Below are 15,739 nucleotides of genomic sequence, written 5' to 3' on the forward strand. Positions count from 1 at the left end.
GCCTGGGACCCCAGGAGTTAACTCGCAGCAGCCCTGCCAAGTCCACACAAAACTGGCAGGGCCTCCCAGCCCCTGGGAACCTGGCAAGCCCCAAAGCGTGTCCCGGGGCAGCCCAGGGGCAGAGCTGGCTTTGCCGGCTAGCCGGACGCTGGGTTCTCCCCATCTGGGGTGTCAATGTGTGAGCTTTGAGGGACGTGTGGGCCTGGACAGCCCTTGGCTGGACGCAGGACGGGATGGACCCGTTCCGCGGAGGCGACGGGTGTCTGTGAACCTGGCTCTCGGCGGCCCCGTCCCACCCCTCCCAGGCTGTGGGGAGCAGGGGTGGGGCCTCTGGTCCCAGGAGAGAGAAGCAGATGTCGTCACTGGCAGGGCCGGGGCAGCAGGCGATCTGAGCCTCTGGCTTCCATCAGCTGCCTGATGCCCCTGCAGTCCTGCAGGAAGGGCCCGGCTGAGGCTTGGGGGCAGCGCTGGGCTGCGTGTCCTTCCCTCAGGGGTGCTTCTTCGCCTGAGAAGAAGGCAAAGAAGCACCCATCTCCTTCATCTGGGGTCTACACTGCCCCGGAGGGATTCAAACCAAGTGCTGGCTTCGCTGCCCGAGACTGGGTCCTGACTGGCGCAGGTCTGCTGTGAGCCCGCTGGAACGTGCCCCTGTGGCCGTCCTCACAGGTGTCCAGGGCTTGTCTGGAGTCTGGTGGTCGTGGCGTCACCGCCCGGAAGCGTGACCCCCAAGCCTCCAGACACAGCCCCAGCAGGTGTGGAGTAGCTAGAGATGTCAAGAAAGGTCCTCCGTCCTGGGCTGGGGAGGCAAGACTGGGGTCCAGACAGCAGGCCAGGACCCTGGGTCCATGACACCCCGGACTTGATGGTCCTCTGACTATGGCCCAACGCCACAGCAGACCGAGCGGGTCCCCAGATCTCACTGCCCAGCAGAGGCGGGAGAGTGGGACCTCAGGCCCCTCCCAGGCAGCTGCTGGGAGGACACAGGCCCTCTTGGGAAGGAACGGCCACGCAGCTGTGAACTCACACCCACACCGATAACCTGCTCCTAAGGCCGCTTCTGTCCCAGGAAGACCAGACGGGCTTTTCCAGCCTATCAGAATCCAGGGTGGATCACCAATGCCATTTCCCCTTTTGGGGCTGAACAGGGCATTCTGTTCAGCTGAGATCAGAGGCAATGCTCTCTGTGGAGGGTGAGGGCGTGGAAAATGAGGAACTGTCCCGGCCGGCCTGTCCTGGGACCCAACGCTCTCAGGAGGACCGGGCGCAGGGAAGCTTGGGCTTGGGGCGAGGCCAGCTTGGAAACGTCGTCATCAGCCTGGTGTTCTTGGAGGACTTGTCTCCAGCAAAACCCCCAGCAGCGGGAGACCAGGGCAGAGCGGTCTGACCCCTGGGGCACCCACTCCGGCCCCCTCCTCTGTGAAGCACTGGGGGAGGGGGACCGGCACCTGGAGACTCCAGGGCCAGCATCCAGTGCTGAAGGGGGAAGCCACGAGCCCTGCCAGAGGGGGACCCCCAGAGAGGAGGGATGGGAGGGGCAGGGACAAAGGGCGGGGCTGTGCAGGAGGAGGAGGTGTCCGTGGGGGAGGAGGTGTCCGTGTGCCCCTCAGCCGGGCAGGGTGTAGACGTGCCAGGACAGGGTGGCACTCCCTCACCTTCACGAAACTCAGATACTGGAAAACCCACAGGAACACACCCGGGACCCAGGCACACCTGGGACGGGGACATGAGGTTTTCCTCCGCTAGGGCACACACCAGTGAGACGCAGGGCCTGGGACCCCAGGAGTTAACTCGCAGCAGCCCTGCCAAGTCCACACAAAACTGGCAGGGCCTCCCAGCCCCTGGGAACCTGGCAAGCCCCAAAGCGTGTCCCGGGGCAGCCCAGGGGCAGAGCTGGCTTTGCCGGCTAGCCGGACGCTGGGTTCTCCCCATCTGGGGTGTCAATGTGTGAGCTTTGAGGGACGTGTGGGCCTGGACAGCCCTTGGCTGGACGCAGGACGGGATGGGCCCGTTCTGCGGAGACGACGGGTGTCTGTGAACCTGGCTCTCGGCAGCCCCCTCCCAGCCTCCTCCTCGCCCATGGGGCTTGGCACACCCCATCCCCAAGGAACCGTCATAAATCCGCACAGCCCCTCCCCCTCCTGCTCTTGGCAGGCCCTGGAACGGGATCCCCACCGTGGGGTGAGGGGCAGGGCGGCCAGGCGGGCAAGGAGATGGGGTGGGTGGCCCCCTACCCAAGCCACCCTGTTAAAATTGTAGGTGCAGCTGTCTCTCGAATTTGGGTTCCTGTGAGCAGTGCATCCTCTGCCACCCCCGACCAAGATGCCTTGAAAAGTCTGGTGCCTGCACTCTAGGGGCGGCCCCCAGCCCGGAGACGCCCCTGCACCAGCCTCAGGTGCCCGGGAGACCTGGCAAAGGGACCGGCTGCCCCTCCCTGGCTGTCACTCCCACAGCCATTTTCTCCCTAGAAACTTGCCTCCAACCAGACAGCTCTGCCGGCTCCCGCAGGGCGCTTTCATCCGCTCCCAGCCTGGCTCCGTGCCAAGGCCTGAAAGATGCCGTCGACTTCCTGGCGTTGCACAGCCACCCAGAAACCAGCTCTGAGATTCTCCTGGGAGGAAAAACACAACCCCAAATCGGGCCCATCCAGACCCATTTTGCCTACCAAGGAGGCCCTCCAGGAAGGAAGACGAGGAGCTCGGTTCCCAGAGGCCGCGACGGGATTCGCGAAGGGCACGGCTGTTTCCACTCCGACAGAAGCCTGCTGACGCCTCGCGGCACGACGGGCTGCCCCTGCCGCTCGGGGGTCCAGGTGGGCTCGTGGCCGCCCTCCTTGCCGCCCGGCGTGGAGGGCACTGGGGTGAGGCCGGCGGCTGCATGGCACGGCCCGATCCTGCCTTTGCTGGACAGTTCTGCCCCGGGAGCCCCAGGCTCACACAAAGCAACACACAAAATGCAGCCCACATCCATAAAAAGCACTTTGTTTAATTTTATCAAATCAATCTGTACAAAAGTTAGCGTTGCTTGGTCAGAAAGGAGCGAAGGCAGCAGGCGAGTGAGGGTGCGTCCTCCGAACGCGGTGCCGAGGGAGACGCTGCATAAAACGGGTCTGCGGCGCTCCCCACCCCCACCCCCAGAGAAATAGAAGCAGAGACAGTATCTTTTTTTTCTACAAAAAAGTAGGAAAAGTAGAAAAAGTACAAAGAAGCAACTTCTCGGGTGTGTTTAAATTTACAAAGTTTAAAGGCACAAGGTTCCGTGAAGTAGGCGCTATTGTATGCTCTACGCTCAGCACACAAGGGAAGCAGTGCAGGTAAAGCAGGTATTACTCGCCTAGAACTAAGGCCCTAACGACGTTTAGTGGAGAAGGTTTAGTTTCACAGCTTGGTAGGTGGCACTGGCGCCTGCGAGCCAAGATCACTTCTGAAGCCACCACTTCCCAGGAATTCCTGTGTCCTGTGTCCTACCACGTGGCATAGTCGGGCACAGGGACGGAGTCCTGCTTCCCAAACTCCAGACTGGTACTGGGGCACCCCAACCTGATCAGAGATATCACAAGGCAGATCCCTTCTCCTCCCTCGGGTTTTCGGCTGCCAAGCTCCAGGCATGAGGGGCCCAGTCCTCCCAGGGACCTTGGGACCTCCAGGCCCTCCAGGGCGGCCTCCCATAAGCCGAGCAACGTGATGCCGGCCAACAGCGGCAACCCCACCTCCTGCCTGCCCTCAAGGGAAGCTTCCCAGCTTCCGTTTTGTCTTAAATTCTACTCTTTGCCCGAATTACCTCATTAATTAAAGATAAAATAATACAGAACATAAATACACCTTTAACAGCTTTCAAAAGAAACACATTTAAGCTTCAAAAATAAAAAATTATCAAAAACATAAAAATAAAAGAGAGATGTGTTAATCACAGCCAGACTGCGCGGGCGCACTCTGTCAGCCAGGAGACGCCTCAGATCTGACAGGCGGGTCCCGGAGATGCTCGAGCAGACGCGTCCCAGAGGGTGTGCGGACAGACACCCCGAATCCCGGACAGCCCGTGCAGCCGTTGTCGAGGGAATGTGGCCGTGACTGCAGGGGCTTTCAGCGCCAAGGCCAGCCTGGACCTCAGGGCCTGGACCTCACAGCGCCCTGCAAGGCCCCTGCCACCCCCTCCTTTGGTCCTTGGGCTGTGCTGCCGTTTCTCCTCTACCGAGATGCAAACCGAAGGTGCTGGTGCTGCCGGTCCTCACAGAAGAGGGACCAAACGGCAGCCCTTCTTTGTGGAATAATCCCGCCACCTCAAAAAGAAAGAGAGAAGGGAGAGGGAGCTGGTCTGTCGTCGGCGGAGGTGTGGCCATCTGGAGGCCGAGGGCCATGGGCGGCAAGCATGCTTCCCTGCAGACTTCAGCAGGCACTTGATGGCGCTCAGCCACCGGGGCCCCTCCCGCCCTGGCCACGCACACTGGGCCGGGACAAGGCTGCCCCCTGACGCCCGCGAGTCCCTCCCCACAGCCGGGCCCTCAGGGCCTGGTCAGGGTGGTGTACACCGGCTGGTCCCAGTGACTGGTGGGGCTGTGGGCGGGCGGCAGGGCCAGGCCGTTGAGCAGGGGCGAGGCATAGGGCCGACGTGGCGAGTGGAAGCAGGGGTACTGGTAGAGGCCGGGTGCGTAGCTGGGGTAGGCGCCATAGTAGCTGGAGGCCTGCAGGTCGCCGTAGTCGCCCTGTGCGCCGGTGAAGGCGCCGGTGGGGGCGGCCGGGGCGGCGCTGGCCTGGCCGCTGCAGGAACCGTAGTCGGGCGAGCCTCGGGGCTGGTCGCTGTAGTGGCCGGGGCTCGGCTGCTCTGTCTTGATGTGTGGGCGCGGGGGACCCGTCTCGGTGGGCGACGCAGAGGCCGACGGGGCACTTTTGTGGGCCCACACGGGGGACGCCCCGGCGTGGAAGTAGGCGCCCCCGTAGGCCTGGCCGGGCTCGGGTGGGGCGGGGCCGCCCAGGGGCAGGTACTGGTCGAACTCGTGGACGTCGAAGGCGTCCATGGTGCCCATGACCTCGCTGCTGAGCTCCGAGATGTCCACGTTGCTGAAATCGATGTTCTGGCGCCCGCTGTCCGCCGGCCGGCGTCCCTCCAGCTTCAGCTCCGGCTTGGCGCCCGCCTGCTGCAGCTCCGTCTTGGGGGTGGTGGGCGGGGTGGGCGGCCCGTGGGTCTGCCCTGGGGACAGGAGAGCAGGCTTCAGGGATGAATGCCCCTTCTGTGGGGCGGTGGGGCCGGCCAGGCTGGACGGGGAGGGACGCCCGCACTAACTGCCAGGGGGATCAACGGCTTTTTGTTTCTTTACATTTCCCAGAAATTCCAGCAAAGTCAGACCTAGACCTCACTCCTCGGCCGAGAAAATTCCGTGAAGCGCTGTGCTATGGGAAGATCCGAGGCCCCTCCCAGAGACCAAGGTGGGGGGAAGAAGCCGACAGGCCCAGCCTGGCCAGAGCTGGCGTTTACAGGGCGCTGGGGGACCACACAGACCCTGTTCCTCCCGGGCCAGCCAAGCACTCTGAGGCTGGCGGGCGTCAGCCAGCCTGACCGAGGCCCCGGCAGGACTCCACCCTGTCAGTCTGGCCCTGAAGCTGGGGCTGCTGAGCGCCGTGTGGGCAGCGGCTCCGTGTGGGAAGAGGAGCCCGCGTTGGACTGAGTCTTGCTGAAAACACCTCCTCTCGGGGTCCCCGCCAAGCAAAGCTGTCAGCCCCTCAGCACTCAAGGCGGCTAAGCAGGTCCCTCGTGCACCAAAAACAGGGGCGGCCGGGGCCTTGGGAGCTTTCTCAGGGAACTCGGCGAAGGCCTGGTTCTCTCAAGGGTGCCTGCCCCCCTCCACCATCATGCATCCGTCTCAGCCAGAAACCCCACAGCTGCCTCCCGTACCAGGGACCCTCAGATACGCCGGGGGGCCTGGAGCCCACCTGTGTGGTCGCCATGGTGGGGCGTATCTCCAAGCCCTGCTTCAGCCTTGTACACGGCACCACCGACAGGGTGGGGTCCCAGCTCCGCGCCGGAGTCCGAGTCGCTGTGGCCGGCTTTGGCGCTCTTCCTGCGCCGTGGCTGGTACTTGTAGTCGGGGTGGTCCTTCTTGTGCTGCACTCGAAGGCGCTCTGCCTCCTCCACGAAGGGCCGCTTCTCGCTCTCGCTCAGCAAGCTGCAGCACAGGGCAGAGGCAGGGATGGCCAGGGTGCCCACTGTGCCCTCGGTGCAGGCACACACCACAGGGGGAACCGGCAGCAGAGGCCGGGGCCGGGAGGCTCTGACCAGGGAAACCCGCCTGCCGTGCGCTCCGGGGCCTCCCGTGGCACCAGGCAGTACACGCCTCTGGGAGAACCAGCCGGCGCCTGTTTGGGGAGGTTGGTATGCGTACGACAGCCAAAGAAGAACAAGCCCCACGCCTCCCATCTTCCTCCTTCTACTTCCCCCCATTCCAGGCCTGCTGTTCCCTCCCTCTGGGGCTAACGGAGGCGGGGGAGGCGGGCAGGACCCAGCCGGCGGTGGACAAAAGCGAGGCTTCCCGGGAACGGTGCCGACCTTCGGCGGGCAGCTGGGCTGCTGTCCCTCCATTCCCAGACACCCAGAAGCCCTGGCAGGGCCCAGGCACCCGTCCTCACTGAGCCTCAGGACACATTCCCTGGGACTCTTCTCGAAGCTCACCTCCAACCGCCTGTGCGGCAGGACTTGGGGGAGCAGGGGTCTGCAGTCCACAGCGCCCCGCGGCTGCGCCCTAGATCCAGACAGAAGGCAGGAGATGCAAATACGCAAGCTCCAAGCTCCCTTCTTCCAGGTGAGGAGCAGGATACGGGAACCAGAGCCCCAAACCAAGAGAACCATTTTAAACCCAAGCAGAGGACACTTGGTGGGGACGGCCTGTCCTGAGCAGCAAGTTCTTCCCAATTTCTGGAAAACTGACCGGCCCCACCACGCCAAGGCGTGCACACGGTGCACCCCGTCATCTCCACTCCTGCCCTCTCTGCTTCGGGCCGAGGGTGGCCAGGAGAGGGAGAAACTGCGGGGAGGGTACTCGTAGGCAAACCTGCTGCCCACCCATCAGCCTGCCCCACTCCCTCCCCATGGGTGGTCCAGGAGCCGGAGGAGCTGAGCGCTTTCTAAGCAGGGGGCACCTCCAGAGAGCCGCATGCAACTGGCTCTCGTCCCGGGCGGGCCTCCCGGGGCTGGGGCTCCTCGCAGCAGCTGGAGGGCACGTCGGGGTGCCAGCCACGGCCCTCCGCAGGGTGTTCCCCGCCAGGAGAACTGGCTCCGGAGCGCACCCGCCACGAGGGTGCACACCCCAGGTGCTGCCCTCCGCGGATCCCGACTCCCATACCTGGCGCCGGACCCCGGCTGGCCAGAGGATTTTTCCACGGGGACCCGCCCTGACACTCGCCCGGGGTGCGGAGCCCGGAGCCTGCGTGTGGCCGCCACCTCCGCGAGCTCTGCGCTCGCAGTCCGAGACCAGGGGCGGCCAAGGTCCCGAACCCCGCCCCCGGGGCGCCGGCACTCACCGCCACAGCTTGCCCAGCGTCTTGCTGAGCTCGGCGTTGTGCAGGTGCGGGTACTGGTCGGCCAGCTTGCGGCGCGCCGCCTGCGCCCACACCATGAAGGCGTTCATGGGCCTCTTCACGTGCGGCTTGGCTTTGAGCGCGCCGCCGCCGCCGCCGCGCACCGGCATGGGCACCAGGCTCCAGTCGTAGCCCTTGAGCACCTGCGACACGGCGTCGCGGATGCAGGCCGGGAAGCGCTCGTCCGCCGCCTCCGCTGGGTCGCCCCGGGCGCCCCCCACCGCGCCCCCCGCGCGGCCCAGGCCCTCGGAGCCGGCAGGAGACGGCGGCGCGTCCGAGTCCGAGTCCTCCACGTGCGACATGGAGCTGGCGGTGCCGGACGGGCTGCAGGGCGGCTGGGAGCGGGCCTCACTCATGTCCAGCATCGGGGCCGCGCGCGGAGGGGCGCGCACAGGAGACGCGCACCGGGGCCGGCGCCCGGGGCTGCCCTGCGGCCCCTCCGGGACCCGAGGTCGCCGCGCGGTGGCCCCGACCCTCGCCCCTGCCGCCGTCGCCGCCGCCGCCGCCGTCGCCGCCGACGCTCGGTTCCGGCTCCGGGACCCGCAACAAGTTTCTTTAAGCGGCGGCCCCGCGGCCCCGCCCCGCGCCCGGCTACCCATTGGCGGAGCGCGCCCCGATCCCCCGGAGGCGGAGCCCGGCCGCCCCCGCCCCCCCACCCATAAAGAAAGCTCCGCAGCTCTCGCCGCGCCCCCGCCTGCCCCGCCCGGCGCCGCACCACGTGGGCCCGGCGCCCCACGCCTAGAGCTCCCCTCTCCGGAGCCCCGGGAAGGGAAGCGGAGCAGGGAGGCCGGGTGGGCGCAGGGGGGTCTCCGGCGCTTCCTCTCTTCTGCGGGCGCCGCGCGGCTCCTGGGAGTCCGCCCCCCCAGTCCTGACGCTCAGCTAGGAAGCGGGTCCTCGGGCCCCTCCCCCGACACACACACACACACACACACACACACAGACACTCTCACACAGCCCGTCTCGCGCCCGAGGTCTCGCCCACAGGCCGGTGGCGCGGGGTCAGCTGTTGCCTGCGGTCCAGGACAGGGTCGGTTCCGCCGCGCAGCGCCCAGGCCCAGCTCATCCAGAGTCTGCGGGCAGCGCACGTCCAGGTAACGCGCGCCAAGGGGCCGCGGCTCGGAGCTGGGAGATCCCGGGCCGCCCTCCCCATACGGGTGCGAGCGTGGAGAGCGCGGGCGGAGGCGCGGTCCCGGGGGCCGGGCAGCTGGAGGGGGCGGGGGCGCTGGGCGGGGCCTGCGCTGACCCCGGCGCTGAGTCCCTGGGGCCGCCGGGCGGATGGCGTGGCCGGACGCGGGGGCCCCGGGCCTTCCGGGCGTGACCCGGGGCTCGGGGGCGGGGAGGCCCCTCCGGCGGGGCGTCCTTGGGTGGTCCGGCAGAGGCGGAGGCCGCTCCGAGCCTGTGAGCCCTGGGCTCCTGCGGAGGCGGGGAGAGGGCGGGGTGTGCCGCGCTGGTGGGGACCGCGGGGTCGGAGAGGGGACATTGCCCCCCCCGAGGGGAACGCCCAACCGCGGGTCTGGGTCCCCGCCCAAGGCCGCCCCCGCGAGGTGGCCTCGGCCCGGCCGTCCCCGAGGGTGGCTCGGATCCTTTCAACCAGCGCGCTGGAGGCGAAGGGGCTGCGCCATTCCGGGTCAGGCAGCCAACGCGGGACACGCGCGTCTCCGAGCTTGCGGCCCGCGAAACCCGGGTGACCTACCGCGCCGGTGCCCCCAAAGCCCCCACGCCCGGGCCGGTGGCCGCCGCAGCCCCTGAGCCACGCGGTCTCCCCGGCCCGGCGGGCAGAAGGAGCTGGTCGGTTACCAGAAAAGTCCAGATGCAAAGTCGGGGGTCGTGCTGCCGCTTCTTGCCAGCGCACCGCACCCACCTGGGGACGCCACCGACCGCGCAGGACGCGCCTCCTACCCCCTATTCTGGCCAGGCCGACAGCTGGTGCCCCCAGCGGCCGCCCGCCCCCGACCGCAGATCCCGGGGCCCCTGCTGCTTTGCATTGGGAACAACCCGAGGCAGGCCCGGAGCTGAGGGGGCCAGGGCCTTTGGAGGAAGCATTGGTCTCCAGGTTGAAGAGCAAGGGCCGTGCCACCTGCCGGGAGGGCGGGTCTCATCTCTGCAAGGGGATAGCCCCCTCGGCCAGGTCAGAGGAAGCAACGGTGGGGAGACGGACTGCGCGCTGGGAGGTTCCACGCATCGTAGGTGGGGAGCTGGCTGCCAGACTGGCCTGCCCTCTCTTCCCCGCCCCACTGTCTCGCTTGGCTCTGGCACCTGCCTGGGAAGATCCACACCTCCGTCTGCAGTGCCCCTTCGCCCTGGAGGCCCTGCCCTCCGCTCAGGGTCCCCGCATCCTTCCGTGGCCCTCAGAGCATCGCCTGGGGCGCCTACGGAACTCATCTGTTAGGCCTGGGATGGAGGCAGGCAGAAGTGGGGGTTTAAGTGGAGGCAGCGAGGGTGGGGGCCCGACCCAAACTGTGCCACCTTCCACCCCCTGCCCCTGGGAGAGCAGACACCGCCCCCTCAGGCTCACGGTGCCATCCGGGTGAGGACCTCCACGGAGAGCTCCTCTTTGCCAAAGAAAAGCAAAGTTGCATTAGGTCTGCGAGCAGGCAGGGTGGCCTCTTCCTGGCTCCCCATCCACCAAGGAAGCTTCAAGTCCCTGGGACACAGGTGGGGGACTCCAGCACCCCTGGAGGAAGGGAGCCTGAGGTTGGGGGTGGCGTCCAGGCCCTGACTCTGGGGCACGGTGCTCTGCGCAACCGAGACCCTGCCTCGAGCTCCACCAGTGCCTGCTGCTTTCCCCAGGTTGCAGTGACCACCAGGGGAGGTGCTGGGTGTGCAGGCTGCCACGGGAGGGGTGGGGAGGTGGGGAGTCTCTGCGGCGGGGTGGTGGGGGTCTAGGTCAGCCAGTTGAGGACGTGTTGGTGCACTCCCGGGAGGGCAGTATGTGGGTGAGGATCCCCATGCAGGGTGGTGCCCAGAAGCCCCCTTCCAGAGTCATCTCTGATCCACCTTGAAGTCCCCAGGAAAACGACCTTGTGCTTCGTGGGTGCGAGCCACCAGGCCTGAGAGGACTCTGGGATGGGGCTTTCAGAGAGGGAGGTGTCAGGATGGTTTGAGTGTCACCAGGTGTTAATTAAGCACTTGCTGTGTGCCAGGCACTTTACCACACAGGACGGAGCCGGACCACCCTCACAGCCCCTGCCCCACAGACGCTGGCCTTGTGGAGGGAGGCCGGCAGCAGGTAACTCCAAAAGCACCTCTCAGAGGCGGGGACGTCAGGAAGGATGGTCTGGGAAAGCATCTTTGGTGTCATTTAAGCTGAGCCCTGAAGCTTCTGACCTCCTGCAGGGAGAGGCCAGCGTGTTCCCTGGGGAAGCTAGAGCAGAGTGTCTGATGACAAGAGAGGGACCCAGGGATGGAGAGTGGAGGAGCAGCCATCGGAGCCACCTCTGAGTCCACCTGATGGGCCCATGTCCTCATCCAGGGGGGACCTGCACACCCTCCTCCCCTATCTCCCATCCCTGCCCCAGCCCTTCAGCTGGGGCTGGCTCTGCCTGTCTGCATGGCCCCGCCCACCCTGACCTCACCACCTGCTAGTGGGCCTTGCGGTTTCAGGGGGAGTATACATTTCAAGTATAACCTGATGGGGGAACCTGGACCAGGGCTGTCCCCTGGGCCGTGAGTGCTGGGCATGGAGAGCTGGTATAGATGACATTTGTAGCTCCACATGCCCTGGCCTGGGCACCAAGGACAGCTGCAGAGAAGAATGTGGGTGGACAGACTCTGCTGCCCATGAGATGGTGCAGGGATGGCCTGGGGGATGCTTCCACATGAGAGACCGCCCCACCCTACCTGTGGCTCCTCGGGATGGCGGCCCCGGAGGCGCATGTGTTCGTGTATATGTGTGTGTGGTGTATGTGTGAGGATATAGGGGTGTGGTATGTGTGTTTGTATGGCATGTAATGTGTGGTATGTGTACGGGGTGTATGTATGGAGTGTGTTTACGGTGTGTGTGGTGCGTGTATAGTGTGTGGTGTATGTATAGTGTGTGTGGTGTGTGGTGTGCATGTGTATGATGTGTGTGATGTATGTGTGTGGAGTGTGTGTATGGTGTGGAGTGTGTGGTGTGTAGTGTGTGTGGTGTGCATGTATATGATGTGTGTATAGAGTGCGTGTGGTGTATGATGTGCGTGAATATGGTGTGTGTGGTGTGTGTGGTGTATGTGTGCAGGCTGTATGTGTATGGTGTGTGGTGTGGTGGTGTATGGTGTGTGGTGTGTGGTGGTGTGTGTGGTATGTGGTGTGGGTGTGATGTGTGTATGATGTGTATGTGTGTGGTGTGCATGTGTAGGATGTGTGTGGTGTATGTGTGCAGGGTGTGTGTGTGGTGTGCATGTGTATGATGCATGTGGTGTATGTGTGTGGGGTGTGTGGTATGTGGTGTGGGTGTGGTGTATGTATGATGTGTGTGGTGTATGTGTGTGGTGTGCATGTGTATGATTTGTGTATGGGATGCACTGGTGTATGTGATGTGTGTGGTGTATGTGTGCAGGGTGTGGGTGTGTGGTGTGTGTGTGTGGTATGTGTGTGGTGTGTATGTGTATGGTGTGGTGTGATGGTGTGTGGGTGGTATGTGGTGGGGTGTGTGTGTGATGGTGGTGTGGTGTGTGGTGGTGTGGTGTGGTGGGGTGGTGGTGTGTGGTGTGGTGGTGTATGATGCATGTGGTATGTGTGTGGGTGTGTGTGTATGGTGTGTGGTGTGTGTGGTATGTGGTGTGGGTGTGGTGTATGTATGATGTGTGTGGTGTATGTGTGTGGTGTGCATGTGTATGATTTGTGTATGGGATGCATCTGGTGTATGTGTGTGTGGTGTGTGTGCAGGTGTGGGTGTGGTGTATGTGTGTGGGGTGTGTGTATGGTGTGGGGTGTGTGGTATGTGTGTGGGTGTGGTGTATGTATGATGTGTGTGGTGTATGTGTGTGGTGTGCATGTGTATGATTTGTGTATGGGATGCATCTGGTGTATGTGATGTGTGTGGTGTATGGTGCAGGGTGTGGGTGTGTGGTGTGTGTGTGGGGTGTGTGTGTATGGTGTGTGGGTGTGTGGTATGTGGTGTGGGTGTGGTGTATGTATGATGTGTGTGGTGTATGTGTGTGGTGTGCATGTGTATGATTTGTGTATGGGATGCATCTGGTGTATGTGATGTGTGTGGTGCATGTGTGCAGCGTGTGTGTATGGTGTGGTGTATGTGTGGTGTGTGTGTGTTTGGCGTGTGGTGTATGTGTGCAGGGTGTGGGTGTGTGGTGTGGGTGTGTGGTGTGCATCTGTATGATATGTGTGTGTGTGTGTGCTGTGTGTTGGGCCCAGGGTGCAAGGAGGAAGCAAGGCTGCCCAGGGAAATGCCACCCTGGAGAGGCCCCTGTCCCTCCCTGTCCGTCCTTCCCTGTGCCCCTCCGTCCCTCCCTGCCGGTCCTCCCCGTCCCCCTCCGTCCACCCCCAACCCGGCCCTCCCCCCGCGGCAGGCGGCCCATCTTTTGTGCGGCCTCAGAAGCACAGGGAGGAACCAGCAGGCGTGAACCCGCTGGCAGCCGGTGTGTGCACAGCCCTGGCCTGGGCCTCCCAGCCCCTGCATCCTGAGCACCCGTGGGGCAGTTGGCAGCGTCCTGGCACGGCCTGAGAGATTAATTGGTGCTTTTAATGACGGCTGGTCTGGCAGAGACAGAGTGACTACAGGCTGGGCCGGCCCAGGCTGTGAGCAGAGGCTGGGAAAGGCCCCGCCCCCAGACGGGTCTCCAGGGGAGAGGAGGGGTTCGCAGGACCCCTCTCAAGACCCCCTTCGGGAGTCGGCTTCTTGGCCACGCACACTTGGAGCTCTGGGCTGGGTTGCAGCTCCCTGTACTTCACTGTCTCGGGTGCTGACAGTGCCAGCTGGGGCATGAGTTCCGGTTTGGGTCAAGGCTGGCCTGTTGGCCGGGGTGGCGTCTGCCTGAGAACTGGCCTTGTCTGTGCCTTAAGCTTCCCGGCGCTCACAGGGCAGTGGAAAACCACTCAGTGAGTCTTTCTTGGCACCCCGCTGGAGCAGTGCTTTCTGGGCCTCTGTGGCCAGAGCTGGCCCTGCTGCAGCTCACTCCTGCCTGCAGCCCAGACGTCCTCCTGGTCCTCCTGATGCCCCCGACCTCCATAGAGGACGAGCATTTCCAGCCCAGCCCTCCCTATCTCCACTTCCCACTCCCCTGACACACCGGGAGCCTCCTGATCCGTGAACCCGCACTGGCGGGAGTAGCTACTGACCGCTGGGGACCCCTGCCCAGGCTGTTCCCATGTGGAAAGGATTCAAGGAGCCGGCGATGCTTAGCCCAAAGCGTGGAGACCAGCGCTGCTCTCTCCCCAGCGACAGGTGCACGCCCAGATCATGGATGTGTCGGGAACAGCTGTGCTCCTGCTGCTCAGCGTCCATCACTCCAGGCTGGGAGCGGGTCCCCAAGCTTCCGGCTGGGCCTGTCTCCGCTCTCAGTGTGGGGGCGCGGGGCACCAACAGCACGTATTTGCTCTCCGCACTTCTCATCTGATAATGGGCAGAGGGTCCTTCTGCAGCCCCAAAACATCCCTAGGCAGGAGCCCTGGGGCCCCAAGCAGCCAGGGAGGTGAGCACCAAGGACCTCCCAGAGAGTGTCATCTCCCACCGAGGGAGGCCCAACCGGGGGGTGGTGTCTGAGACTTGGAATCAACACTTCCGTTGGTGGCAGTAAATCCTGTCCCTAATCCTGCAGTATAGATGTGCCCTGTACAGGAGGGTGCTGTCTGACGCCAGACACCTGGACTACAGATCGCAGCCCCATTCCTGGTCCTTGCTCCACTGAACCCCAGACCCCAGCCTCATTCTGGGCCCTCATCCCCTAGATCCAGGGACCCCAGCTCCATTTCAGCCCTTGGGCCCTTGTAGGACACCAGCCCTGGCTCCCCTGGGCCCCAGCCCCCAGCCCATCCCTGGCCCAGGCACTGGGGGGCCGAGCTCCTCTGAGAAGGGACACAGGGCCTGGGGGGGCTCTCTCGCCCATCAGCAGGAGAGGAGTCACTCCAGAAAAATCAGCCTTTGTGCCCACTCAGGCTGCCAAGACCTGTGTCCGTCCTTCCAAGCTCAACCTTCAGAGTTCATGAGGCCCCTTGCCCGGAATGTCCACGTTTGAAACCTCCCAACACCGAGCCCCATTTCAAGTATAACCAGGAGGGCAAATGGTGCTTGAAATAAGCATGCCACAAAGGAAAACCTGCATTCTCAAAATGGGCTCTGGCCGCTCAGGCCCTGACCTCCCCAGCCAGGATGGAACATTCCAGAGACCCATTAGTGCCAAAGGCAAATTAAAACACACCCTGTGAAAATGTGTCTGCTGTCTCCCAAGTATTTATTTTTCTGAACGTGGGGAAGGAAGGTTTAATTAAGATGCCCTCAGGTGGGTACGAGGGGCAAGGTGGGAGCAGGGAGCGTGGTTCCTCTGTGGCCTTGGTTCGGATGAGAGCCTTCGGCAAAGCTTTGCTCGAGGCTCATGGGAAGGGACGGAGGGCACAGGCCCAGCTCTGCCTTTCCCCTGCCTTTCTTGGGGCCTGGGCCTGGGCATGGTCAGCACCGCCCAGCAACACACAACCCTGGGCTCTGAGGCTGTTTGTTACGCAGCATTAATGTGGCCGTCGGTGACCGCTACACTGACTGATAACTACACTGTGGGTAGAGCTCAGCCCGCAGGGCTCTGGTTTGTGACCTCTGGGCCAGGCAACTTTCAAGGCTTCTTCCAGTGCAGAATGATTCCTAGAGAAAAAAAAATTACACATTCATTTCCTCACATAGGGCCCTGCAACCAGAGACCACCACCCCACTGGGAGCTGTGCTTTCCACTCTGTCTAGAAACCATGGCTTGCCACCTTGCAGGGTCACATGGAGCCGCGTCTCCTTCTGGGGTGCAGGGATGGGAACACTCGTGGCCTGTAGCTGAGGGTGCAGGGAGAGGACAGGGTGAGCCAAGCAGAACAGCCGTCTGTGAGTCATCGTCCCAGGACAACCAGCAAATGGCACAACACCTGCTCTCTCAGCCCCCACCCGCACCTGCCAGCCTCATGTCGGGGGTGGGAGGGGGTTGGCCGCTGGACAGTCACGGCAGGATCTGCCCAAACTGACCACCCTTCCAGAAGGA

General features: G+C 63.9%; 1 protein-coding gene across 1 annotated transcript; it reads right to left on the bottom strand.

Moving 5' to 3' along the window:
• Positions 1 to 2,962: 2,962 nt before the first annotated feature.
• SOX8 (SRY-box transcription factor 8) lies at positions 2,963 to 8,176 on the bottom strand. The gene is made up of 3 exons (XM_003269130.4): positions 7,509 to 8,176; positions 5,925 to 6,157; positions 2,963 to 5,184 (listed from the first exon to the last, which is right to left on the bottom strand). The coding sequence occupies exons 1-3, from the start codon at positions 8,162 to 8,164 to the stop codon at positions 4,499 to 4,501; spliced, it is 1,575 nt and encodes a 524-aa protein (XP_003269178.2). The 5' UTR covers positions 8,165 to 8,176; the 3' UTR covers positions 2,963 to 4,498.
• Between the last annotated feature and the right edge of the window lie 7,563 nt (positions 8,177 to 15,739).

Source organism: Nomascus leucogenys, chromosome 18, assembly GCF_006542625.1.
Source record: "Nomascus leucogenys isolate Asia chromosome 18, Asia_NLE_v1, whole genome shotgun sequence".
In the NCBI taxonomy this organism is placed as follows: Eukaryota; Metazoa; Chordata; class Mammalia; order Primates; family Hylobatidae; genus Nomascus; species Nomascus leucogenys.

Coding starts and splice junctions, on each gene's coding strand:
- SOX8 (XM_003269130.4), bottom strand. CDS start 8,164: ATGGGTAGCCGGGCGCGGGGCGGGGCCGCGGGGCCGCCGCTTAAAGAA. Junction 6,158..7,508: donor ACGCTGGGCAAGCTGTGGCG/GTGAGTGCCGGC, acceptor CCTGTGCTGCAG/CTTGCTGAGCGAGAGCGAGA. Junction 5,185..5,924: donor CCACCATGGCGACCACACAG/GTGGGCTCCAGG, acceptor TCCTGTCCCCAG/GGCAGACCCACGGGCCGCCC.